We start from the raw sequence: 23,550 nt of genomic DNA, 5'->3' as shown, positions 1-23,550 counted from the left end.
CCCACAAGACAATTTAAAGTGGGGAGCACATAATGCAAAGCTCCTTCATATACAGCAATAAAATAAAACAACAGTGTCTAAGATAAGAGAGACATGATGCTCAATCCTTTCAAAAATATGACTGTGCACGCTTTGATTACCATAGCAAATATTTCCATTTGCTGGATGTGGACATATTTATTGTGGGTTCACAGCATTTGAATAAATGCATGTTGCAAGACTCATGTGCCCTTTTTGCACGTTTCCTGTGGGGGTCTCAAGATGTCTCGTGTGAATTTGTCTCTTGTGGTGTTACCTGAATAAGTGCACCATCAGCAGAGCTTTTTACTCCATGTTCTCTGCATTGACATTACTGTAATTGTTTCATACAGGAAGCATTTTAGCATTATGACAGATAACCTCAAGAGCAGGATGAGAGAAAAACACCAACATGTGCTGTCATTTTTACTGAAACATCAAAGTTTTTTCTTTTATTTAGATACATTGATCCCTCACGACTTGAGAACAGAGAAATGAAACACAAATCTTTTGATGTCATGAATTTGTAAAACTACAGGAGCTTCTGTAAGGCGAACCTATTGTAATAGTGATACAAAAGTACACATAACAAAGAAAGAAATATGGATGTAAGAATAAAATGTCATTTGTTTTTGGTCTGTAGTTATAATGATGAGGAATAAAAGGGGCATGCCTGAGAATCAACATAATTATAAAATATTATCACATGAATTAAGTTATAGTATTCAAGCGTGAGTACTATAAATGTTGAATCTGTCTGGTTGGCAGATTGAATAATGCCACTTTGGTGTTTTGCTTTCACCTTAAGAAAATAAAGCGCTTTTGAATACAGCTTTAAAAGAATCACTTAAAAAAACACAATGTAAATGTATTTCTTAGATAAAGAGAACGTAGCATAATATTAGCACATAAATAGATGTTAACAAACTGGGCTGATTATATTTCAGACTTTTTCATTGTGTTCTTGATCCAGATGATTTGTTTTTCTGAGAGAAAAGAGTAGACACCCGGGAATTTTCTTACGCCACACATCTTTCCAAAAGAAGTGACACCAACCAGGGTTCCATTGCACAATAGTGGGCCTCCTGAATCCCCCTAGAGAAAGAACAAATAAACAACATTTCATATTAAGATATATTGATACACTTAAGTTAAGAGGGGATAGGCCGTTGATTTCCTTTCCAAAACAATCAAAACGCACTCACCTGACAGGTATCAGCTGCATCTTTCACGACTGAACCAGCACATATCATGCTGTTGGTGATGATAGGCTCCAGGTCGTAAAAATCAGGAGAGTTGCACTTCTTTCTATTGATCACGGTCACATTGGCGGACCGCAGGACTTTTGAAACAGTCCTGGCGTTATTTTTTATTTTCCCCCATCCAGCAACCAGACAGCTGGAGCCAGATGCTGGATCTTTGACAGTGCCCCCCAATGGGAGAAATTTCACCGTCTTGGTTTGCTTCACCGGTTTGTTAAGCTGAAATTAAAAAAAGAGACTTTTGATGCTGACCAGCTGTATGTTGCCTTCGATAAATGTCAGGCTTGTTATGAAATGAGTTATCTTTGTCTTTCTTTATTAATGTTTTGCACCATTTCCCTATGTTGGTGCCATGCATAGATTGTACTTTTTGATTGACAATACACTCATGGTTACTTGTGATAACAACTTACCTTGAGCAGCATGAGGTCATTAACATGATATGTTTTATCATAGAAGGGATGAGGATAAGGCTTGATTTTGCGGACCTGCCTGGAATCTTTTTCCTTTTCTTTGATGGAGTGCACTCCCAGAATCACTTCTTTAATGCTGCAGAAGTAGAAAAAATAGTTTTCAATTAATGTTAAAATGTATCTTCTATCCGCTAGCTTTAAATTCATACGCTTATACATCCTGAAGTACATTTTTAACGTATGTCGGACTCATTATGTCTGTTATTTGTGGGCAAGAGTTTCTATTAAAAATGGAAAATGAATCTGTGCAAACAGTAGTTATCAAAGGTGTTTTTTCTCCTTTTTTAATTTTTTTTTTTACAATGAATAGTATTGTGGAAATCATCAGTACAAGTTATACCTTATTTGTAGTGCATAGGAATGTTTGTATCATGTTCTTACTTTGTACAGTGGGCAGCAGTCAGGACCCATTTTGGATGAATCAGGGTCCCTCCACAGTATGGATGCTCCATCAGAGCCATGAAGGGCAGCGAGTGAGGCGTCACTTCTTTCCCACCAATAATCTCAGAACCATGACCTTAAGCAGAACACATTCAGTTCAATCATTTTTTCAAAAAGTGGTATAGAAATGAATCAATAAATGGTAAACCAAATACATTGTAACACTCTGCCCCAGCTGCACTGTAATATTGAAAGTAAACCTGACCATGCATTCTGCATGCTTACATGAGGTAGGTAGAAATAAAGTAAATTCCTGCAATACAAAGAGTGTTTTACTCACATGATTGGACAATGAGGACGACCACACAAGAGATACAAATAAGATAATCCCTTGGACACAACATTTTTCTTATCTCTCTCTAATGTGACGATGAATGCTTTACAACCTATCTTGAAGCAAACACTCGTATTTATGTGTTGCAGTTAAAGGATGTGGTCTGACCATGGAAATATTTGAGTCAGCAGAATGGACGCAAGCACGTCATGAGAAATGGTGTGTTCAGTCTTCATTTAAAAGCCTGTGGTAACAGTTTTGTCATTTCCCACTCATCTTTAGCCTGACAGGCTGTGTGCTTGAGGCTTTTTATTTACGTGAAACAGGTCGTCACATCATCAGGGGTATGTAAAAGATATGGGCCCACTGCACAGGCTAGAACTGGAGGCTGTCGTCAAGGCTTTCGGGTACACTGATGAGTGTGTGTTAATAATGATTCAGGGGAATTCATGAGAAGGTGGAATATTTTGTCTAAAGTGACACTATGGTAAAGACACATGAGCAATAACTCAGAGGAAGAGTTAACTATAATGAGAATTGGATGTTTATTTTATGCAACATTAAAGCAATAGTGCCATTTATTGCTAATTCACTTAATGTCTTTCTTGTCGAGAGTTAAATGAGAATACTGAATCCCTTATTGTATCTCCATTAAATACTGTAAGCTATCTGCAGTTGGTTAGTTAGCGCAAAGTAGAAAGAGATGACACTAGACTAGAAGGTATCCTGGATCTGTCTAAAGGTCACAAAGTCCATTTGCCAGTACCTCTAAAGATCACTAAAAACATGATATCCCATTTATTAAATAATGGCAAAGCTGATAGACTTCAACTAGTCCCCCACATTTATCATCACAATAATTAACAACCAGTACATCTTTTGTTTGTACCCAGAGCTGTATATGTTGTCCCTTGTGAAAAACGCTGTCGCGCAATAAGTGCGCGAAGGTGGACATGCAGGTAGTTGGACACACCGGACATCTCATTACACTCCTGTGACAGCTCCAGATACCTATTATTTTTTCTTCTTTTTACCAGGTTTACTCCCGTGACAGCTCCAGATACCTATTATTTTTTGTTCTTTTTACCAGATTATCAGTAAGAAGAAAGAAAAAAAAACACTTTGGTTCCTACCTTTAACGTACAATGTTAATGGAGGCGGAGCTAGTTAACGGTGTTGTTGTGTTTAACAATTGTATATATGGTGACACCAGAGACACGCAGCTCGGTGTGAGCTATCTTTTTAATGATAACGAGAGCCGTATGGAAACTAAAGAAACGAGATGCAGTTTAAGATATCAGCCCCTCTCATTGATAAGCAGCCGGGTATGTTTACTTATTGTTTTAGCAGCGCTGTGTATGTGTATGCTATGATGTGTTAGATGTGTGCCGTATTGTGTAGTTTGGCAGCATTGATATATATGTATTTATTGTTTTCTTTTAAACTGTTTTTCAATCCAGTTCTCAAGGGTTGGGTTCGGTTGGTCATGTATAAAAGTAGGTTTATAAGGTTAATCTGCGACCCATTGAAAAAGTGACAATTGTTAAAAGCTTAATCTTTTAGTAAATAAATCCACTGTTTTGAAAACACCATCAAAGTGCTGTGGTAGAATCCTCAGACATCTGTGGTGATCTACCTCACATGGTGCATTTTCTTGTCAACACTTATGTGCATGTGAACATTTCAAAGGAAGTCTTCACCACACTTCTTGGATGTATTGTCTAGTCACATACTTTCAAGCTTTAAACCCACAGGTCTAGGCCAAGAGTACTTTTAGTTGCATCGACGTGTAAAATATGCAATTAATGGAAATGTTGGATAAAATTAAGTAGTAAAAGCGGTGGCAGTAACGGTATACCCTCCACGCGTTTCTTGTTATGTAAACCAGATAATAAATAAATAAAAATAAACCCAGATTTAATTTGAATTGTTCCATATAACAGTTTTTATTGAAGTAACATGCTCTACACAATGTCAATAAAAAAGACTGGTCCCACTACCAGCCAACAACCATCATGTCCAATTTTTGGTGACATTGATAATCACATGTCCAGGATGAGAAAGCGCTGGTCTGCTCCAGCAGAAAACATCTTAGTGCTTTCAGAGTGTATGGCCAAGTGCAGAACTCGATCTGAATGTACTGCAAAAAAAATCACAACATTGTTAAACAAGGACATCTAAATACCTTATTTCCCTTATGAAAAACAGTGGTTATGTCTGGTTTCAATATCATGTCATAATTTGTGGCACATCATATTACAACATTTTAGCACCTGTCAATGCAAAGCTGCATATTCATTAACAGTTTTTCACTGTGTAGTCTGGAACATTAGACATTTTAAAGTAGTTTTAAAGAGTGCCCAATATCTTTAATTGATTTGAAATAGAAGATAAATTCAAAGTCATCTTTATAGGATTTCAAAAGGATGGTTTTCACATTGTGCATTGACTGGAAACCCAGGATATGAATGACTCAGAGCGAAATGGCTCTTAAATATCTTAACCATGACACAGCTGCTGGTCCAACTGCCACACTCTATGCTGCTATATTACTCAGCATGTATAACGATGCAATTAATTTATTCTTATGTGGCTGTTGTAAATGTGTTATGTATTATTGTTTATTAATCATATTTCATATTCTCTAACCTCTGAGCTGGTACACTGGGCTCAGGGAGGGAAACTCCCAGGACCAGCAGGTGATTTGGTGACGAGGAAGACCGTGACCTGTGACCAGATATCTCTTCTTTTCAGCCCAACGGAGAGAACAAATCTGAAATTTGAGCCATTAAAAATAGTGTGTCCAATATTTATACCCAGTAAATTGCTACACATTGAGTTGTAAGTACCTGAGACTTTGTGTGAGCAGATGTCACACATGTTCCCAAATCTGTGTCCCAGATTCTCAGCTCACCATCTTTCAATCCGCCTCCTGTGGCAATCATCTTACTTTGCCATGGACACCATCCCATTGCCTTAATACACAAACACAAGATATAAGAAAGCAAATACAAAGGTCAGCTGATTGTGTGGTTGTCCTAGAATGGTTGCAGGATCAACTAAGATCAACTAGCAGTCTTAAACCTCTAACAGCTAAATCCTTTCAACTAGCAGCATGGTGCTCAAGTTTGCACAAGCTGATTTTAGTCATCATCACGTCATACAACAGAACAAAGTTGCTGAAAATATTTGAGTGTGCTTGTGTCCAACATGTACTTTGAACGATTCAGGTGTTCTGTAGCAAGTTGAGCTGCTATAACAGTTGGTACAGTCATTTATCAATCGCTAAGAATAAATTGTATTAACGTCTTATGACGTTTTATATCGTGATACTATCAAATCAACATTTGAATGTCCAATACTTTCTGGCCAAATATTAAATTAAGTTAAAAACCACATTAAACATTATCTGCTAAACATTAGCATGGTAACATTGCCATGTTGAGCATTCTAAACAACCGGCCATCAACTGTTGAGTTGAAGCCCCAGAGCCACAAGTGTGGCTGTTGAAAAGTATTCATATTTTCATTGTTTTACAACATTATATCTCAGTACGTTTTTTTCTTTTTACATTGAACAACAAATACCACTTAAATGTCCAAGTCACACAATGGAACTCAAATTGAGTTAAATTAATTACTAACGCCTCATCCCATCTGACAGGCAGTAGTTTAGCTTACACTGACCTTTACAGCGCTGGGCTGTGTCATCATAGTGATTGGCTGATGTGACCGTGTGACCCCTGCAATGTCTCTATCCCATATACAGAGGAGGCCCTCTGTGGAGCCGCTGGCCAGCCAATCATCTCCTGGGGACCACTGGAGGCTGCAGATCGCCTCCTTCTGCACAACGGCACCCACGAGAGGTGTAGGAGCCCGAGGGTCAAGGTGATGGATATGCCCGAGAACTGAGCCGCTGTAGGATTGTAGAAACTGTCATTTATACATAAATACTACTCACTGAATATTGATATAGACTCTGGCTCAATTTTTACAAAAGCTACTATTTGTTTTGCTTGAACATTTCAAAAAGTATAGATCTGAATACAAATGTCATTCTTTTTTATTGAAGTTCAGAAATTATAAGTCATTCTTCAATCCTTAACTCTCATTTTGGGTACTTAAAACACAAACCTGCTGAGTAACTGCTGTTTCCAGGAAAGAGCCCTCACCACAGATAGATGTGACCGCAGGCACCTGGTATTCTGCTTTTGTTCAACATCCCACAACTTTAAAAGTCAAAGAAAGACACCACAAACAGTCATTCTGGTGATTTAACTAGGTGTGACATCTCCCCTCACACAGGCCTAGACCACAATTTGTAAAACCAGTTTCCAACCTACGTATATGTACTCATTTACTTAAAGCTCAAAAGCATTTACCTGTAACTCCCCTCGCCTGGTGCCAATGCAGAGGGTCCTGCCATCTCTGCTCCAGCTCAGACACGAGATGGTCTGAAGGTAAGTTCCTCCTGGTTGTGGACTCGGGACCAAATATCCCACGAGAGCATGAGTTTCTGAATTCCAGAGGTAAACAGAAGAGCCGAGTGCTAAAGCAATTATACCATCACAACTGCAGTCGAGAAGATTAGTGTCTAAAGGGAAAAGAAAGAAGGGCTACTGAGGAGTTTAATACTGACAAACGTGACTGCTGATTGACACACCATCAGATAATTAAGACCAGACACTAAAAGAAAGTTCCCTTTTTAATGTTTCCCATTTCGTTCACTGGTTTAACTGTTTTATTATATGTTTTTATTTCCCAACTTGAGGGTCTAAATCATGTTTCATAGAATTCCTCATATTGAAAAGAGTAGTAGTAGTAGAGTCAATTCTTCATTATTATGATAGCCTAAAAGTGGTTATATGTGTTCAGCTCATACTGTTGCTTAAACTTAGTGTCTTTAATGGTAACTGACATATAACGGTTTATTTGGACCAAAATAAAATTAAAACTCACTAGAGAACCATGTGTTTATCTGCAGTTTAAAAATAGTCTCTCAACATATACACTATTTCCTCCTATCATTTGCAAAAAACGACAGTGTCCTACTGTTTCAGTAAATAATAACACCAGCCTTATCATTCCAATAGAAACACAGAGTAAGAACACAGGCTTAGTTTTTCTTTGCAGGATTAGTATATTTCTTACAGTAGTCATTCAGCAGTGACGGTGCCGCCAATTTTATCACTGACTTTCCCTGCTGACTGACAGAGGTACTGTCCAGAACAGCGAATGGCTGCAAAGCATGTGTCCTCTCATAAGAATCTGCATGGAAAAAAACCCCCCATAAAAACACAGTTAAAACATAGATAGACAGTTTCACACCCAAAGCATTTCACTTTGATTGACTGCTGATATTGTCCATGCATTTATTTTCACTCCAAAAATCAAATCACTTCATACGCTCTACAGGATGGACAAGCGATGATGGGAGAATACAATGATATCAGCAAACAGGAACATAAACAGATCTCCAACATGCTGAAAGGCTCTGTTACTTAAACATTTGTGCATGTTTCTTGTTTCCTGGTATGACAGCATGCATTATCACACATGTCATTCAGATCAGTTTCTCTTTTTGTAGGTCTTGATGAACTGTAGGAATGTAGTAAAAGCCAAAGGGGGGAAAAAAAATACTGTACCAGCCTGTTGAGCATTTCCATGTTCTTCAATTGCAGCACTCCAGACCCATCCCTTCAAAAACATAAGTATTATTTAAATATTTAGTCTTGTGTCTTTTTTCTAAACAAGTCTAATTTTATTCTGATGATTAGGCCCGTTTTGTTTATTTTCTTTTTGTTTTACCCTAAGTAAACAAAACCCTTAGGGTTTTGTTTTACCCTAAGTACTTAGGGTACTTTTTGTAGTACCCTAAGTACTCACGGCTCCACCTCAATCAATAATCACTCTGCATATAATACAATCCTTGTTTTGTTGCCATTTTCAAAGGAAACTTCCAAATAAAAAAACGTTTCATTGTTAAGGTTCCTGTCTTGTAGCTCACTTTTCAACATTTCCATTAATATAATAAATAAAAATATATAAGTATAACTTTATTTACATAGAACATTTAAACAAATAGGTTGAAAGGTCTCAAAATCCACTTTAACATCTTTTGTTTTCTTTTTCTTATAAAAAAACCCCCCATCAAACTCCAGTAGCTTAGGTACAAGTTCCTTTAACAAACCTGCTCTGGGGCATTTTCTGTAGCAGTCCATCTCCTGGTGGTGACGGTGTGTTGTGTGTTTGTAGATGTGACATCCCCACTGTGTGATAAGCTTCCTGTCAGCTCTATCTCTGAATAGGAGAGATGATATCAGAGAAAACATAAAGCAACAAACAATGCTGCTCCAAATCAAATCTCCATTTGAGACGATAACATAATGGTGAGAACAACAAAAGTGGATAAACGATTTTATGAGAGTTTGTTGCCCTTATGTAAAAAAAAAGAAGCAAGAATCAGTTTTATTGCCAGGTAAGTTTACACATACAAGGAATTCACTTCGGTGTATGGTTGTGCAGATATAAACAATCTAAGAAAAGTAGTTGTAAGAGTAGGTCAAAAAATATAACGATGATAAAAATATGTTTTGTTAAGAAAACTATTTATCATTAAAAAAGAATAACAAGGATTTACACCAAATTGCAATATACAAATGAATATATGAAAATATTTGACAAACTGCAGTGCATTACATTATAAAGGGGAGGGCTGTGTAAAGATGTGTGTAGAATTGTGCAAAAATATATTTAGAGAGCTGAGCATGAACATGGCTCACACTTTTGTAATGGATGTTTGTGGGGTGGATAAAAGTCAGTGTCAGTGGGGGTCTCTGGACTTGTTAATGAGCCCGGTAGCAGAAGGGAAGAAGGTGTGTGTATGTGTGTGTGTGTGTGTGTGTGTGTGTGTGTGTGTGTGTGTGTGTGTGTGTGTGTGTGTGTGTGTGTGTGTGTGTGTGTGTGTGTGTGTGTGTGTGTTTACATTCTTAGCTTGGGGTTTGAATAATACCATGAAGGTTTCCCTGCAGGTGTCTGATCTGTGCTGGTTCATGGTGTCTCGGAGGAGAATCCAGCTCCAGTCTCTGGCAGACTGTCTCAAGCTCAAATCTGGGCTCACTCTGCCCCCCAGTGGCCAGAGGTGTGCTTGCAGATGGACCCTCACTGCTGCTCCTCTGGATGATCCGCCTCCTGAACCGCCTGTACGAGACGTGATGGCCATCGTTTGGTCCCTGGAAAGACACAAACAGATGCATGGTTTTAACAGAAAATACTGCTAGTCTCAAACATCTCAAATATTGAAAATCGACACCAATTTCCTGCCTGTGCAAACTCAGAATACCACAAGTTTATCATGGTCATCTGGCAGTGTTCCCAACAAAACGTCCGGTTTAGTTTCAAAGTAAAAGCATGGTAAAAGCCTTTTGGTTGTGAATCGTATCGTTTATAAAATGAGGAGGCTACGCATGCTGGGAGCAATCAGGTTAAGCTTCAGATTTTCGGCAACCCTTAAAAGATACAACAACTTATTGGAAGCCTATTGTTTAACTTTGAGAGGTATTGATTTGTTTAATTCCAGTCTATTTAGTCCTATATAACATGCCTGAAAAAATGTCCCAGTTTGGGATAAATAAAGTATTTCTGATTCTGATACTTAATGTTCAAATGTGTCTTACTCTGTGTACAACCAATACAAACAGTTTGTATTGAATGACCAAACTGCATACTATTTCGGATAGAAAGGTGTATCGTAATGGAAATGCATAAATTGCTTAAGCTTTTTGAGTGCAATACGTTTACTGTTCTTATGTTGTATGGTATTGTTGGCTTCCGGTATTGTGCTAGTGTTTTATAACTTAACTATGTTCCTTTCCCCTGACCCGCCCCTATACTTTATGCAGGAGCCCCCGCTACCTCCTCGGTTTGCTCTTCCCCCTCCAAGATGGAGGCCTTAGGGGGCTACCCTACAAAGTCCTCAAACCCGAAAGCAAAAAGGTTGACGGTCCTGTTGAGCATGACAGTCGGTGTCGGATGTTTGTTTCTCCTTCAGTCTCGGCTGATGAAGCCGAGAAAATCAACGGATTTTTATTCGTTTGAGGTGAAAGACGCGAAGGGGAGGACGGTGTCGCTGGAGAAGTACCGAGGGAAAGTAAGTCCACATCATCAACACTCATTTAAGTGTGAGACAACATCTGTGCACACTGCCTAAGTTACCCAGTGTCAGTTATTGGTGTTTTTCATTAAAAATGTATTTTTCTTGCAGCTTTTCAAACATAAAAAATAACACCGTGCTTTCTCCTGTACAGGCGTCTTTGGTTGTAAACGTGGCGAGTTACAGCGAGCAGACGGAGGCGAACTATCTATCCCTGCAGGAGCTGCACAGGGAGCTTGGCACATCTCACTTCAACGTGTTGGCCTTTCCCTGCGGTCAGTTTGGGGACACTGAGCCCGGGACCAGTCGGGACATCGAGGCTTTCGCCAAGTCCACCCACGGAGTCACCTTCCCCTTCTTTAGCAGGATCAAAATAATGGGCTCAGAGGCGGACCCTGCCTTCAAATTCCTCACAGGTGGGCATAACCATATCTGTCACATCACATTTTTCTTTTTATTTTATTTAGTTAAAGATGATAACTGAATGATTTATGGATTGACTGGAGCAGCTGTCTTACAGGAAGGGCAATCTTACTTTCACAGCACCACAAAGACCCATGGCTGCAACTCAATTTTAGTAGGGTCAATAGTAATCAGTTTATAATGGAAGCCTTTGCGTTATGAAACTGCAACAAGTCTTTACACCACCTGACATCCATAAATAACTGTCATGTCGCAAAGTAAACATACAACTAAAACATATTAATGCTTCTTCGTAGGGAAGACCTAATGGTTAAGTTTATATTTATTGTCGTGCATCTTAAAGAACATCTAGAAACCTGACCCGTGAACTTCTGATGTTACCAAATGGACATTGGTTTAATATTATTTGTATACATGTTTAATTAATTTTACGATTATAAAGCAGCTCATTGTATATTTCATAGAGGGATCTATTTTCATTGTGTATCATGATTTGTCATACCGTTTATTTTGTAGTAGCAGTCACTTTATTATCTTTAAGTTTTGAATCAATGCAATGAGGTTTCTTGAGTTGAGGACAGTTATATGGCAAAATTGCTGTTATGAGGTTCAAGTTAGATTTGATTTGATACTTTAGAACACTAAATTGAGTCAGTATGGCATAATAAGGAGCAATAATCTATATTTTACAGGTGATTAATAAGAATCACTGGAAGAGGAAGAGCATCATCTGAGTTCCTGGCTATATTTAGGTTAGACCTACCATTAATGAGTGCATACTAATGTGTTGTGTTTCAGATTCTGTGCAGAAAATTCCCAGGTGGAACTTCTGGAAATTTCTGGTTAATCCAGAGGGGAACGTGGTCCGATTCTGGCGAACGGACGAGCCCATGGAGAGTGTTAGACAAGAGGCCACGGCGTTGGTGCGAGAAATCATTGTAAAGAAACGGGGGGAGCTATAATGGAGATGGATAGGGGACACATGTATGTGTGTTGTGACCTTGTTTCCTGTGCTTTGATAGCAAGGAAAGACTGAATGCTGAGCTGCTACAGTGAGCGTGGTTAGTGAAGTCTGGCTCCACAAACTTTCAGTCATTCAAATGTAGTCAGAGTGTGTTTGGGTGCGTGGGAAACATCCTGTGGTTAATAATGACAATCATGATGAACATTCCTTATAATGACCACTGCTGCAGCCCAAGGATTGCTTAGTCATTGAAGTGTTTGATTTTTGATTTTTCAAATGTTCAGTTTGCCTTTGTCTGTACTTTGTACCATCTTTTTCTAATGTTTACATTAAAATCAAATTCTTAAGTGAAGCATAACTTTTTTGCCGATTTTTGACTTATTTGACGCCACAAATTGTAAATCACCCATCGAACAATAGGATTATTTCATCATAGTTAATTGATTTTGCTCATGAGCTGAAGATATTTTCTTCAGTTTATTTTAAAATGGTAAGACGAACGCGGATAAACAAATCTACATTTTAAATGCAGAATGTTGATGAAGTAGTGCAATAGTGCATATGCATAGTGTCACTGTTCATTTTGATCCCAAACGTGATTTGGTTATTTGACTTTACTTAAAACAGGTATTTATACAGTATGTCTGATATAAGTCACAGCTCAGTCTGAATAATCATTTTTAAAAAAGATAAAGGGTCACAAAACTTTCAACACCCGCAACTTTGAATCCCAACTTGTTTAAAACTGATAAAAGCACATGTTAATTGCTGCATCTCCTGGTTGTTGGTGTGGATTTGAATCGACAGTTGGAGGGCAGCAGCAGGTAAGCTGGCACACAGAATCAACCAGCTAACAAGACACTGCCTACCAACCACCCACATTATGAACATTTTTCTTTACATCTTCCTCAATCATTATGTTGTAGCTTTTTGTTATTCCAGAAGTTCAAAGACCAATTGCCTCTATTGGATATACTCTACAGTGCAAAGCATCTTAGAATCCTGATCTCCTAACATAAAGTGCGTGAGTGTTTAGGGAACAAGCGATAGACGTAGTCAAATGAAACTGTTAAGGTAGCAGAGCAGTGTGAGCTGGCGAAAGAAACATCAGCTAACATTACACTGCCTCCCAACCAGCCACCACTCTCCAATCACCCTGCTGTAAATGCAAATGGATAGATTTGACAAAGTCAAAGTGATGTTGAGTTGAATGTTTTTACATTGTGCTGAATGTACAATTTCAGGTTTTTTTCATTCATTCTCCTCAAGCCTTTACCTGGCTTTTGACTTTTCATTTCCCCGGTGAATGAGGTGTGATGTTTGAGTTCAGTTATAGCAGCAGTGAGGAGTGTAGCTGACAGCTGTCAATCAGATAGCACAGCCAGCAGCAGTACACTGCCACACTGTCACCACGGTCACATGATGCCACAACATGTAATCTTGTAATGCCCATTTCTACAACATTTCCCACCTTACCTTGAAGGGGCAATGGCTTCTCTTTCCTACAAAATCTTGCAGCATTTTTCTCATGTTGTCCTGGTTATGAAAACAAGAAAAAGCTTTATCAAGGTGATGCTAAAACAATTATCTTTGGATACACTTTCTTTAGGTTAAAACTCTTTTTTTTGTATTATTCAGAAAGTTGTAGCTTATTGTAATATATTATGGATCAAAGTCAATGTGTTTTTTTAAATCAATATTTAAAGCTTAGTTTTAGAAACAGCCATGTGTTTAGAGTTTGAAGTGGTTGCCTGGTAGCAACAGAACATATGTGATTAAGGACATAGCCTCTATCAGGCTATTTCTATATTATTTTGTACTCACCCAGTCTTTTGCTTCTTCGCCTGCAAGCTTCATTGCCAGTTTTAATTACTTTGAGTAAAGCTACCGTCCCTCGCTCTCTCTGTATGAGGACCGATCCTGCCTGGTGCACCTGCTGTCTGTCTCTCCTGGACCGAATGCTCCTAAATACTCTCCCTGGGCGGACGGTGGAGCGGGAAGCACCTTCCACTGCTCTGCTATTGGCGCTTCATGTTTTTTTTGAGTGGGCTCGTTCTTTTCAGGGATTCCCTCCGCGTCCTGGTTTCTACTGGATACCAATAGACACAGTAAAAACATTTTTTTTAAAAGAGCAACGCGGTAATGTTTTCAAGGTGGAGGCGGCAACATGTTATCAATTAATGACCCGTACAAGGACAGACTCATTTCTTTAGGTCTGTCAATCTCTACAGATAATCGCCCAACTGCCAGATTTACGTTTAGAAAAATAATGATTCATGAGTTGGTGTTATTATTAGGAAATACATGGCAGTTTCCGACACGTTTTCATCACAGGCAATTTAAAGCATGAATCGTGTTAAAACATTTAAAAAGGGCATCTGAAAATAAAATGCCCTCAATAATGGGCAGAGAAAAACAAATTACTCATATAATTATAGTAACAGCATATACTAGTAGCCTATTGTTTTTTTTCCCTCTTATGTAAACACATTATAGTAATTTAAGCAGTTACAAATGTCCTTTTTTCATTAAGTAATAAGGCAGTAAATAAAAAAGAATCTTGAATCTTGAAAAAATACTTGTATTTTTATTTTTGTTGTATAGTAAAATATTGTATTACAACCAAAATGAAATAAGAACGTAATACAAGTATTGCGCGGCCTAACATTTTACTTAACAATGACAATAAAATAATAATAACTATTTAAATATGTGTAACTTTTCATAATAAAAACACCAACGAAATAAAACAGCATGCTGGTAAGTTAATATTTAAAATTAAAAAAATGTTGATAGACATGGAACTTCTCTTTAACAATACTCTGTATTTGCGGGAAAAGGCTGTGTGTCCGCGGGTCACACGTTTTAATGATGATCTTCTGTGGCGCTAAGTGGGCTGAACCGCGGGAGGAACGCACGTTCGCGCCACCTGCCACTTCCATATGCGCCTACACCGAGCTCGAGCCTGACTGTGCGACAGGTGCGTGCATTAAGCAGCACACACATGCACATCCACCAGAGCTACTTCAGCAGGCAACCACAATGCATTCATAAGAGATAAAAATCACAAAGTCTGCTTTTGAAATCCTCCAAATTTATCCACACACATGAATGAATATCCTTTGTAAGAGGCATTATTCACATACATTGATCATACATTTGAATAGATATTGACTTGTTATAATAAACAATCAAAGTGCTGTTTATCATAATCTGCTAAATGCTGCTTTATTTGTGTATGTTAAGCAGTTTTTTTGTGTCTTAATTGCCCATATGCTTTACCTCATTTAATGACTTCTAATACACACTTAGAATAATATAATACCAATCTTAAATCACGGTTTTTTTAAATCTTGAAAAAAATCTTTACTTTTTGTCAGTTATAGCCTACAGAGCACTTGCACCGTCATCAGCATCACACCACAGTAAACCAAAAATATATAACATTTTCTTCCCGCGGGACTTTGTGTGGTTTGCAGCAGTCCCGTTGGTTTGGTTTCAATCACCTTAGAAACTCACTCTGTGTGTTCCTTTCCCCTCCCGCATTGTCCCCCGCAGTTTGGCGGTAGCTTAACCGGTCAAATGTGTCACAACCAGTTTAACAAACGCATACCATGTGCCCTCTCTTCCCGGCCCTGCTGGTCAGTGACACATGGACCTGTTTGCAGTAAAAGTGGCTCAAGGAGCGCCTGGGTGTGAAGGTTTGTGCGGTTGTCCCGTTTGATTAACGTTATCAGCTGGGAGTTAATCTGTTAACGATAATCAAGTCCGGGGCCAACGAGCCTGGTCAGGGTTCGTACCTCGATCCCACGAAAGTTGATCTCAGAAAATACTGTAAAGCCTAACTTTTCAGCTACTCATAATCCACTACAATTCAGAATGAAACATTGTACTTTTCAGCTGCCATCATAAAGTAAAGCCTCAATAAATATACATACAGTGTATGCATATGTATACTGTATAAAACCAACAATATACATATAATAAATGGTTTAATATTGGTATTTCAATTGTTAAAGTGTGTGCTAATACTTTTGTCATTTTTTTAATCAATATTTTATTGAAGAACCTTCACTCGCAACACTGTGGTATTTACAAGAGCTGAGTACTTCAGTTACTTACACAGTTGTTTTCTGGAAAAAACGTTATTTAAAAAATAAATCTGATCAGGCTGTAGGATGATTTGATATAATCAATAGCCTATAAACCAAACTACTGCATGTTGCACAGTTTAGTCAATCAGTCAATCGGCTTTCAAAGTACTTTCTTCTCACATAAGTCGATGTTAAATCAGATGGATCAGGCCCCCCACTCTTATCAGGCTCTTCTTATCTTTGTTTATGCTGTCGCATCCTATATTCATGACTGTAAAGTGTTGCCAGCCCATGGGCTGCAGTGCTGCCTTCACTGTTTTAAAGTAAACAAGCTCAGGTTTGGGGAGTTTAAACAGGTGTCTGACCTGAGGGTCGACATTATCCTCTGGATAATGCCCTCCACAGTAAGGTTAGAGAAGGATCAAGTCCTACCAGAGGTCGGAAGGTTACATCCTCCTGAAATAATTGAATCTCTTCTTCATGATTTGAGTTTCTCTTCTTTCCTTTAGCTATCAAAGTTTTAAAAATATGATTTATAATCAAAGTTTTTCTGAAAGACTGAACTTTTGTCAATGGGGAATATTTTTTATACACCTGTTAGCAACAAGATTTAGAAGCCATGAATTCAGAAGGAAGAAAATATTTATTTCCAGAATGAAGGATGTAAACAAGGATGTTAGCAGCAATGCATCATGACCCATGCCCTTTTTCAGACCACACAGTCACAGACAAAAGGGAAGGAAGTCCTTGAGGTCAAATTCGCTTCACTGCTCAAACAAGGTAAATTCACATTGAAAACAGTTTCAATCTTTCTTTGTTTAAATATCCCCTCTTTCTGTGATAAAAACTCACTCCATTACAGGTTTATAATACAAAACTTTTATTTCCAAACATATAAAATAATTTATTTCAAGACAAAATATGTTGTGAGGCGTAAAAAAAATGGAATTTATGCATTGTTTGGCTCGCTCATTACATTTTGAGACGTGTAAACAGAAACACAATGAAGACAAAAGCTGTGGCAGTATCATTTCCTTTGTCAGGCAGCACCTCTGACTGATTGGCTTACATGCTGACAATGAATCATTTACAGATATTACTATAGATTAGTAGTTAGGCATTGACAGTAACTGCCACCCACACTTCCTCCCATCACTAATTAGAAACATTGATGGATGTAATTGTATATCTGCTAACCATCTTTTCAGCTATCGTTGGGAAGCCAGCGGAACCGACATCCTCCTTGCTGAGTCCTCGAGGTGAAGGCACGTCCATGAGGAAACACCTGAGTCCTTATGGTGCTGTGTTGTCTCACAGATGTTCTGAAAGATGAGACACTCTCTTGAAGCTCTGATCCATCCATCGTCATACTGCTGTCTTTGGATATAGAAGTCTTTAGGCCTGAAAATGCACCAAACATGCGTATCGTCTCTGATTCCTGTGGTACTCTTGTTCCAGAAGCGTTGTGCAGGACAGCATTGCAGCGTGTGCTGACGTCCCTCAGCATGTCTTCCACTGTGTCAGAAGACTCTGTGTCATATCCTTCATCCAGTCGTTGACGCTTACAGGGACTCAGTGAGGTTTTTTCACCACAAGGTATCACTGGTTCTCTTTTGTCCCTGACAGTCATCAGTTTCTGAAGACACACATATATAGAGTTTAATTCATACATAAGGGGTTAAACATGCGTCCATGAAACTGTGCAAAAGGTATTTAGCTGATCTTGTACGTTACTCACCTCAAGCACTGAAGCCAGGTGCTTAGCTCGGCTGGCCAGCTGTCTGAGGTGAAGGTTTCTCTCCTGAAGGCTGTCAATCTTTTCTTGTTGCCGGTGTAAAGTCTTGTGGAGCTGCAGACAGACAGACAAATATGTTGAATCATGCTGAAGGAAATCATTACTGTTATTTTTTTGTTGTAAATGTAATCATAACATTTGCTCATTGCTGGTTTACACAAACTCTCATACACATTTCAACCAACTGGGGAAAATATAAATCCTCGAGGACTCTTGTCTATAGCATCATGTTGTAGATATACTGCAAAGTCTTCACACAACCGAAGGACCATGAGTAAAAATGTGACATTTAATTTATTTCATCACATTCATTAGCACTACAGTTATCAATTTAAAATAACAAGAAACATTGTACATTCGTTATAATTGTCACAGGGAAGTTTTTTACCTGATTGTTGACTTCCATAGAATCTCCCAACACCCTGCCTTGGCACTGGGCGAGACCTTGCCAGGGAGTTCCATCTTGGGCAGATGGGTCACTTGTTTCTGTGGAAGAGTGAAACAGACTGTCCTCTGGAGAGAAAAACTGCTGAGGGGTGAGGTGAGGTATGACACATCCCTGAAATGGCACCAGTTCAGCTGGAGACAAATTGCTCTCCAGTGTAGCAGGAGAATCTAACAGAAGAGATAAACACACAGGGTTTCGGTCCACATGATTGTATTTTTAAAGGATTTCCCCATTGTAAAATATATGATAATAATGATGAGGATTTACAGTAGCACATACTTAGGATTATAAATAAATGCTGCATCTCAATACACGATTTGGTTTGCTTCACTTACCTGCCATGAAATCCAGTGCATAATCTCCAAAGTCTTGGTCATCTACATCAGATTCATTTACCTGTTGGCAATTGAAATGTACGATTAAATGACATATTGTACAATAAACTTAATCGACAGAGAAATAATTCCTGCCCCTAACCTGAAAGTCCCACCACGACCAAGCAGAGTAATGTGGCGGTATGGCAGAACATGTATTGCTCGTCATTTCGGTATGTGTGCCGTCGCGTGATGTGATATTAGTGCAAGGTGAGCTGTGCCCAAGAGGCAGCATATGAAAAAAACTTGGGAGGTCCGGCCAATTAGCGGTAGTCTGCGTGTCATGAGCAAACTACAACTCATTCGTGCAGAATTCCAGCACATCGTGTCAAACATTAACAGACGTATAGTGATGCGGATCTGCCTCTGGCGTATCACCCATCTCTGGTTGATAGAACGTGTGGTAAATGCGATGATGACAATACAAATGAGTTGTCACAAAAACATGAGGTTTCTAAATAACAATAAGACATTATTTCTGAAACTACTGACTATGTTTTCCCTCACCTGAGAGCCGAGGGAGTCGCTCTCCCGTCTCATCACAGACGCACAGTCTTCAAAATCATTCCATGCAATGGTGGAAAAAGCTGTGACAAAAGAAGGGATAATCTGTATTACTTAACTCTTGAGAGAACCTGAGGTCCTCATAAATACACGTGTTAAGGACGTGCATGGAGTTAAACAGAGATGCACATACCTTGTTCAATGATGCAGGGGAGCTCAACGTACACATTTATTGGACTGCTGCTTCTTGGCACCATCTTATCCTGCAGGTATGGAAAATACGTTAACGCCACTGTAAACAGCTGTGTGTGCATCATTGTAAAGAGAAGAATGTCATACATTTCTGTTTCCTGCTGCCCTCCTCACCTGTTGGATCATTTGGCTTGGGCACACAGCACCGAACACGTTTATTTCTCTTTGCATCTTCATCAGCTCAGCTCTGCAGGACTGGGTGTTCGTGGTTTGATTTAGAGCTGATATAGACGAAATTCTCCCGGTTTGTGTCTCTCCATGCCGCGGCCTCATAGTTTTGGCCCAATCAAATGCTCTTTTGGTCTCCAGGGAGCGATGGCGTCCTCGGAGACTACATTGGTGCCGACTAACGGTTTTCTGGTGTGAAGTGTAAGTGGTACCGCGCGTAACGGCGCCATTACAGCAGGTGCTGTCTACGTCAGACCTGCTCTCTCTCCTACTGCAGCCAAATATGCCCTGCGTCTAGAGGCGTAGAAGTGCTTGGCTTCATTTAATCACGTCTGTTTTATAAAACAAAACACCTTAGGTTCCTCACATGGCTGACCAGCCCGTCAGCACAGTAGAGACTAATGACTTGTTTCTTATAGCCACATCATTCATTGCGTAATTTTATTCGGGTGCGTAAAATGTATTTAGGTCAAGGTCTATTGTCACATTTAAAGCGAAGTGGAAAAAGAAAAAGGGCAGTTAGAACAGACAGCTTAGTAAACACTCGTGACAAATACCTCTATTAGTAAACAAACAAGACTAAGCCTTGTTGACCCTTAACGCTAAATGCACCTGTGTGGTCGACACTGTGTCAGCAGGTCGAGATGCCACGCGTAATGGATTATCAGAGAAAGCCCCCTCAATTGACCAGGCTGTGTTGGCACAGGTCAGTAAATAGTGATGCAACGGTAAGTAAAGATGATGGTAAACTGGGGTTCGGTCAAACAGTTACAATAGCCAAAACCTAACCCCATATTTGGATTGATGTCAATCTCAAATAATGGGCTCTTTTCATACTGATCAGAAATGTTGGAGATGATTCATTTATGCTGGTAAGTGTATCCCTGCTAATAAAACAAGATAACGTGGACATCATCAACATTGAATTGTAAGTGTTGCATAAACTGTATTGCAGAGCCTCTCATTCATGTCACCCATGACATGGACAGTTTTCTAAATGCCTTGTGGTTTCTCCTCAAATATGTGAATTATGGCTCACATGTTAATCCATTCAGAGACCAAACGCAAATAAAATTACTGATATTTTATTTCATAATAACAAACAAACAAATCAAATAATCACAGTTCATTTTTCCAGATCCTTCATAATAGATGTTTTAACAGTAACACAACATCCAAAAAGCCAGAGCATACACAGTAAATGGTGACTGATAGAATAAAAAAGAACAGAATATAATAATATGCTTTATTGGTAAACATTGTATCAGTAAATAAATTAAACTACTATGCTACATTGTAAAACATTCATTCAGTTCAACATATGAGGTATACATGAGGATTTGATTGCATGAACATCAGACTTCACTTTTTAACTTAACCTTCATACATTCCGGAGAATATAAACCCCAAAGAGGAGGAATAAGTGGTTGTGCTAACATTTGACTGGTGGCAAACTTGTCACATGGCAGACATCATTTCCATTGTCTCATGGTTTAATGACACCAACAGTAACAGGTTATCTTTACATTCCTGGGCTAGAGTGTGCTTCACCTGACTCAAATACAAGAAGTGGCCCTTTATTGCCAACGAGTCAGCCTCAGAGAGATCAGGGCAATTAGATGGTTGGGTACATAGTTCATCAACAAAACAGCCCCATTTGTCCTGTAGCTGGATGGCTGCATGCTCAACAAACCCTTGTTCAGTTGTCAATAACTCACTGGCTATCCTGAGTGCACAGCTAGCAGTCAAAGATGGAGGGTATTTGTTAAAAGCATAGTCTGCAAGGCTTAACTCGCACACCTTTTGTGCAAGGCTGCTGCACTGCCCAGGTCTTGCAAATCTGCCACCACCTGTCTTCTCAGCCTCAATGCAGTTGGTGTAATAATCTAGGAAAAAGGCCAGTGTTGCTGCAGAAAGGCGAAAGTTGAGGCGGAGGAGGATGAGACACTCCAGGTTGCATAGCTGCTCCTTAGTAAAGGCGTCACAGCACAATGACAACAGCTGGCTGATCCGCGGGGAGAACACCTCTACCTGGGTAACACAGAGAAAGAAAGAGTTATAAATCAAATGAAATCACAAAGTTTGTGTTCATAAAGGTACTACCACTAAAATACACACCTGTTTGCTTGCTAGGAGGAGTGCAGTGACACCCAGTAGCTGGAAGCAGTCAGCAGCCACTGGTGTGGTTGCCATGAACCTGTCCATGATGTTCACAGCCAGGCAGCAGCACTCAAACGACAGACGGAAATGTTTGTGTACAGGGATGAGCCAGCTGACGAGCTTACACCGTGCATCTGCAGTCAACTAAAAGTAAAACACAAACTCCATTAAGACACTGAAAAATGTACTTATAGATGCTTGTGTTTGTCATTTGAAGCTGCATATCTAAAGCATTTGCTGTAGAATTTTGTTGCATTTAGTTTCAAATATATGTTCATGTCATTGATCTCAAATTAATTCTGCATTCAGCACTTTTGTTTTGATTTCAGGAGACTAGGATATTACTTGCCGCATAATCAGAGATATTAGGGGTAAACTATGGTCTGCAATGAAAAATTCATCTCAATTGTCAAAGTTGGTGCCACATATAATGACCAAACTGCATGTCCAATATATAACTTTGAAAAGTTACACTTAAAGGCAATGTTACAGAGGAGTATGGGCCAGATGGCAAAAGGACATTTTTGGGATTGCAGCTGCTTATCATGTGATAAGAGTAAATACAGACAGACAAGTAACCTAATTAATACAATAAGTTAAATAAATTACACTTGTCTTGAGTTATTAGGTTTCCATAAATGGCTGCATTTCAGTGCAATATATACAAAAAATAAACTAACAGTGCATGAAGTAAAACGTGTGTAATAGCCTACTTGTGGCTGGTGTGCCAAGCTTTTGCAGGAATAAAACAGCGCCTCTTTGTCCATCTGTATCTTGAAACCGATGTCCCCATACTGCAGGTACCAGTTAGAAAGCTGTACCGAAGAAGGCTCGTCTGAACGCATAGGGGACACATCTATCCGAGCCGGGGAGGAAATCGGGGAGGACCCTATGTCTTCCTCGAAACCAGAGTCACTCAATTTAGACATGAGTGTCTGCTTCCTGTGCCGGGCAGTCTGCCTCTGATGGACCACTGTGAGCGCTTCTTGTGAAGGAGATGCGCAAATGGTCCGTCTCCTTTTGGAAACAGTCTCGGATCCTTTAACAAATGATACCATGTCCAATTAAAAGCTATCTCTAACTGGAGCCTCCACTGGCTTTGTATAACTGAGGCCGGGTCTGACAGAGCAGCAGTCTCCTGGATGTTGGTTGTGGGATGGTGAGGTGTAGGGTGAGGGGAGTCTGGTTTGCTTACATCACTTTTCCCGGGGCCGTCCCCGCTCCTGCAGCGCACCTTTCTCCTGTCGCCTGGGCAACCGAGACTAAACAATCACTTGTCCCAAGAAGAGTTAAGCCTCGAACCATATGTTATACTGCTTGCACTCTGCAGGCCTATTTCATGCTGCAAAAAGGATTAGGGAACTTACACTGTAAAAAAAGAGTGATTTCTTTAAATATGAACTGCTGTGTGTTGTTTGTTTGCACATGAGGTGTCTTGTATTTCTCTAACTGAAAACCATATGAGCGTATATGTGTTTATATTAAATGTACTTTACATGTTTGCATTTATTTTTGACCTATGTTTCTTGATGCACCATTAAAACAAAACAAAGTTTTTTTGTGAAAGCTGTAATCGGATTGTTCCACTTTTGATACACACGAGAAAGGATGTTTTTAATGTCGTAGTCTACTTGCTTGGATTTAATAAATAAAAAAGGAATATTGTGATTTTATTTTTATTTTTACAAGGCTGAAATGGCACCGAATGCCAAGAAATGACACACACATATAACATAAATATGTTGTATG

At 39.2% G+C, this 23,550-nt stretch overlaps 5 protein-coding genes across 6 annotated transcripts; 1 reads left to right on the top strand and 4 right to left on the bottom strand.

The window, feature by feature from the left end:
* Window positions 1-438: 438 nt before the first annotated feature.
* Window positions 439-2,613, bottom strand: LOC134873824 (granzyme A-like). The gene is made up of 5 exons (XM_063897704.1): window positions 2,475-2,613; window positions 2,135-2,270; window positions 1,694-1,829; window positions 1,224-1,499; window positions 439-1,113 (listed from the first exon to the last, which is right to left on the bottom strand). The coding sequence occupies exons 1-5, from the start codon at window positions 2,536-2,538 to the stop codon at window positions 955-957; spliced, it is 771 nt and encodes a 256-aa protein (XP_063753774.1). The 5' UTR covers window positions 2,539-2,613; the 3' UTR covers window positions 439-954.
* A 1,867-nt stretch (window positions 2,614-4,480) lies between these two features.
* Window positions 4,481-13,946, bottom strand: LOC134873041 (cell division cycle protein 20 homolog B-like). The gene is made up of 12 exons (XM_063896427.1): window positions 13,831-13,946; window positions 13,483-13,542; window positions 9,480-9,699; window positions 8,658-8,767; window positions 8,113-8,164; window positions 7,619-7,735; window positions 6,850-7,061; window positions 6,602-6,696; window positions 6,155-6,383; window positions 5,318-5,443; window positions 5,118-5,241; window positions 4,481-4,608 (listed from the first exon to the last, which is right to left on the bottom strand). The coding sequence occupies exons 1-12, from the start codon at window positions 13,861-13,863 to the stop codon at window positions 4,511-4,513; spliced, it is 1,476 nt and encodes a 491-aa protein (XP_063752497.1). The 5' UTR covers window positions 13,864-13,946; the 3' UTR covers window positions 4,481-4,510.
* gpx8 (glutathione peroxidase 8 (putative)) lies at window positions 9,515-12,364 on the top strand. The gene is made up of 4 exons (XM_063896428.1): window positions 9,515-10,024; window positions 10,369-10,616; window positions 10,774-11,035; window positions 11,841-12,364. The coding sequence occupies exons 1-4, from the start codon at window positions 9,919-9,921 to the stop codon at window positions 12,002-12,004; spliced, it is 780 nt and encodes a 259-aa protein (XP_063752498.1). The 5' UTR covers window positions 9,515-9,918; the 3' UTR covers window positions 12,005-12,364.
* A 3,323-nt stretch (window positions 13,947-17,269) lies between the features above and the next one.
* mcidas (multiciliate differentiation and DNA synthesis associated cell cycle protein) lies at window positions 17,270-19,731 on the bottom strand. Of its 2 annotated transcripts, none has more exons than XM_063898379.1 (7): window positions 19,588-19,731; window positions 19,415-19,484; window positions 19,225-19,304; window positions 18,679-18,739; window positions 18,284-18,510; window positions 17,839-17,949; window positions 17,270-17,736 (listed from the first exon to the last, which is right to left on the bottom strand). In XM_063898379.1, exons 1-7 carry the CDS (start codon window positions 19,648-19,650, stop codon window positions 17,305-17,307), a joined length of 1,044 nt encoding a protein of 347 aa, XP_063754449.1. In that variant the 5' UTR covers window positions 19,651-19,731; the 3' UTR covers window positions 17,270-17,304. The 2 variants fall into 2 exon arrangements, with proteins under 2 accessions (XP_063754449.1, XP_063754448.1); XM_063898378.1 differs by having other exon boundaries at window positions 19,561-19,644.
* Window positions 19,732-21,099: 1,368 nt separating this feature from the next.
* On the bottom strand, window positions 21,100-22,859 carry LOC134873315 (cyclin-O protein B). The gene is made up of 3 exons (XM_063896818.1): window positions 22,515-22,859; window positions 21,760-21,945; window positions 21,100-21,672 (listed from the first exon to the last, which is right to left on the bottom strand). Exons 1-3 carry the CDS (start codon window positions 22,857-22,859, stop codon window positions 21,100-21,102), a joined length of 1,104 nt encoding a protein of 367 aa, XP_063752888.1.
* Between the last annotated feature and the right edge of the window lie 691 nt (window positions 22,860-23,550).

Source organism: Eleginops maclovinus, chromosome 12, assembly GCF_036324505.1.
Source record: "Eleginops maclovinus isolate JMC-PN-2008 ecotype Puerto Natales chromosome 12, JC_Emac_rtc_rv5, whole genome shotgun sequence".
NCBI lineage: Eukaryota > Metazoa > Chordata > Actinopteri > Perciformes > Eleginopidae > Eleginops > Eleginops maclovinus.
Note: the sequence above shows the minus strand (reverse complement) of the source record. Positions and strands in the feature narration are given on the sequence as shown.

Bases quoted from the DNA above. Each gene is read 5' to 3' on its own strand.
- LOC134873824 (XM_063897704.1), bottom strand. From the start codon at position 2,538: ATGTTGTGTCCAAGGGATTATCTTATTTGTATCTCTTGTGTGGTCGTC. The intron at 2,271-2,474 runs GTGAGTAAAACA...GTTCTGCTTAAG, and splicing joins CGTCCTCATTGTCCAATCAT to GTCATGGTTCTGAGATTATT. The intron at 1,114-1,223 runs GTGAGTGCGTTT...TTCTTTCTCTAG, and splicing joins ATGCAGCTGATACCTGTCAG to GGGGATTCAGGAGGCCCACT.
- gpx8 (XM_063896428.1), top strand. From the start codon at position 9,919: ATGAGGAGGCTACGCATGCTGGGAGCAATCAGGTTAAGCTTCAGATTT. The intron at 10,617-10,773 runs GTAAGTCCACAT...TCTCCTGTACAG, and splicing joins TGGAGAAGTACCGAGGGAAA to GCGTCTTTGGTTGTAAACGT. The intron at 11,036-11,840 runs GTGGGCATAACC...GTTGTGTTTCAG, and splicing joins TGCCTTCAAATTCCTCACAG to ATTCTGTGCAGAAAATTCCC.
- LOC134873041 (XM_063896427.1), bottom strand. From the start codon at position 13,863: ATGAAGCTTGCAGGCGAAGAAGCAAAAGACTGG. The intron at 9,700-13,482 runs GTAAGGTGGGAA...GTGTCTTTCCAG, and splicing joins GAAGCCATTGCCCCTTCAAG to GGACCAAACGATGGCCATCA. The intron at 6,697-6,849 runs GTAAATGCTTTT...TGACTTTTAAAG, and splicing joins CCAGGCGAGGGGAGTTACAG to TTGTGGGATGTTGAACAAAA.
- mcidas (XM_063898378.1), bottom strand. From the start codon at position 19,644: ATGCAAAGAGAAATAAACGTGTTCGGTGCTGTGTGCCCAAGCCAAATG. The intron at 19,305-19,414 runs GTATGTGCATCT...CTTTTGTCACAG, and splicing joins CCCCTGCATCATTGAACAAG to CTTTTTCCACCATTGCATGG. The intron at 17,950-18,283 runs GTAAAAAACTTC...GTCTGTCTGCAG, and splicing joins CTATGGAAGTCAACAATCAG to CTCCACAAGACTTTACACCG.
- LOC134873315 (XM_063896818.1), bottom strand. From the start codon at position 22,859: ATGGTATCATTTGTTAAAGGATCCGAGACTGTTTCCAAAAGGAGACGG. The intron at 21,946-22,514 runs GTAGGCTATTAC...TTTTACTTTTAG, and splicing joins GCTTGGCACACCAGCCACAA to TTGACTGCAGATGCACGGTG. The intron at 21,673-21,759 runs GTGTGTATTTTA...TGTGTTACCCAG, and splicing joins TCCTCCTAGCAAGCAAACAG to GTAGAGGTGTTCTCCCCGCG.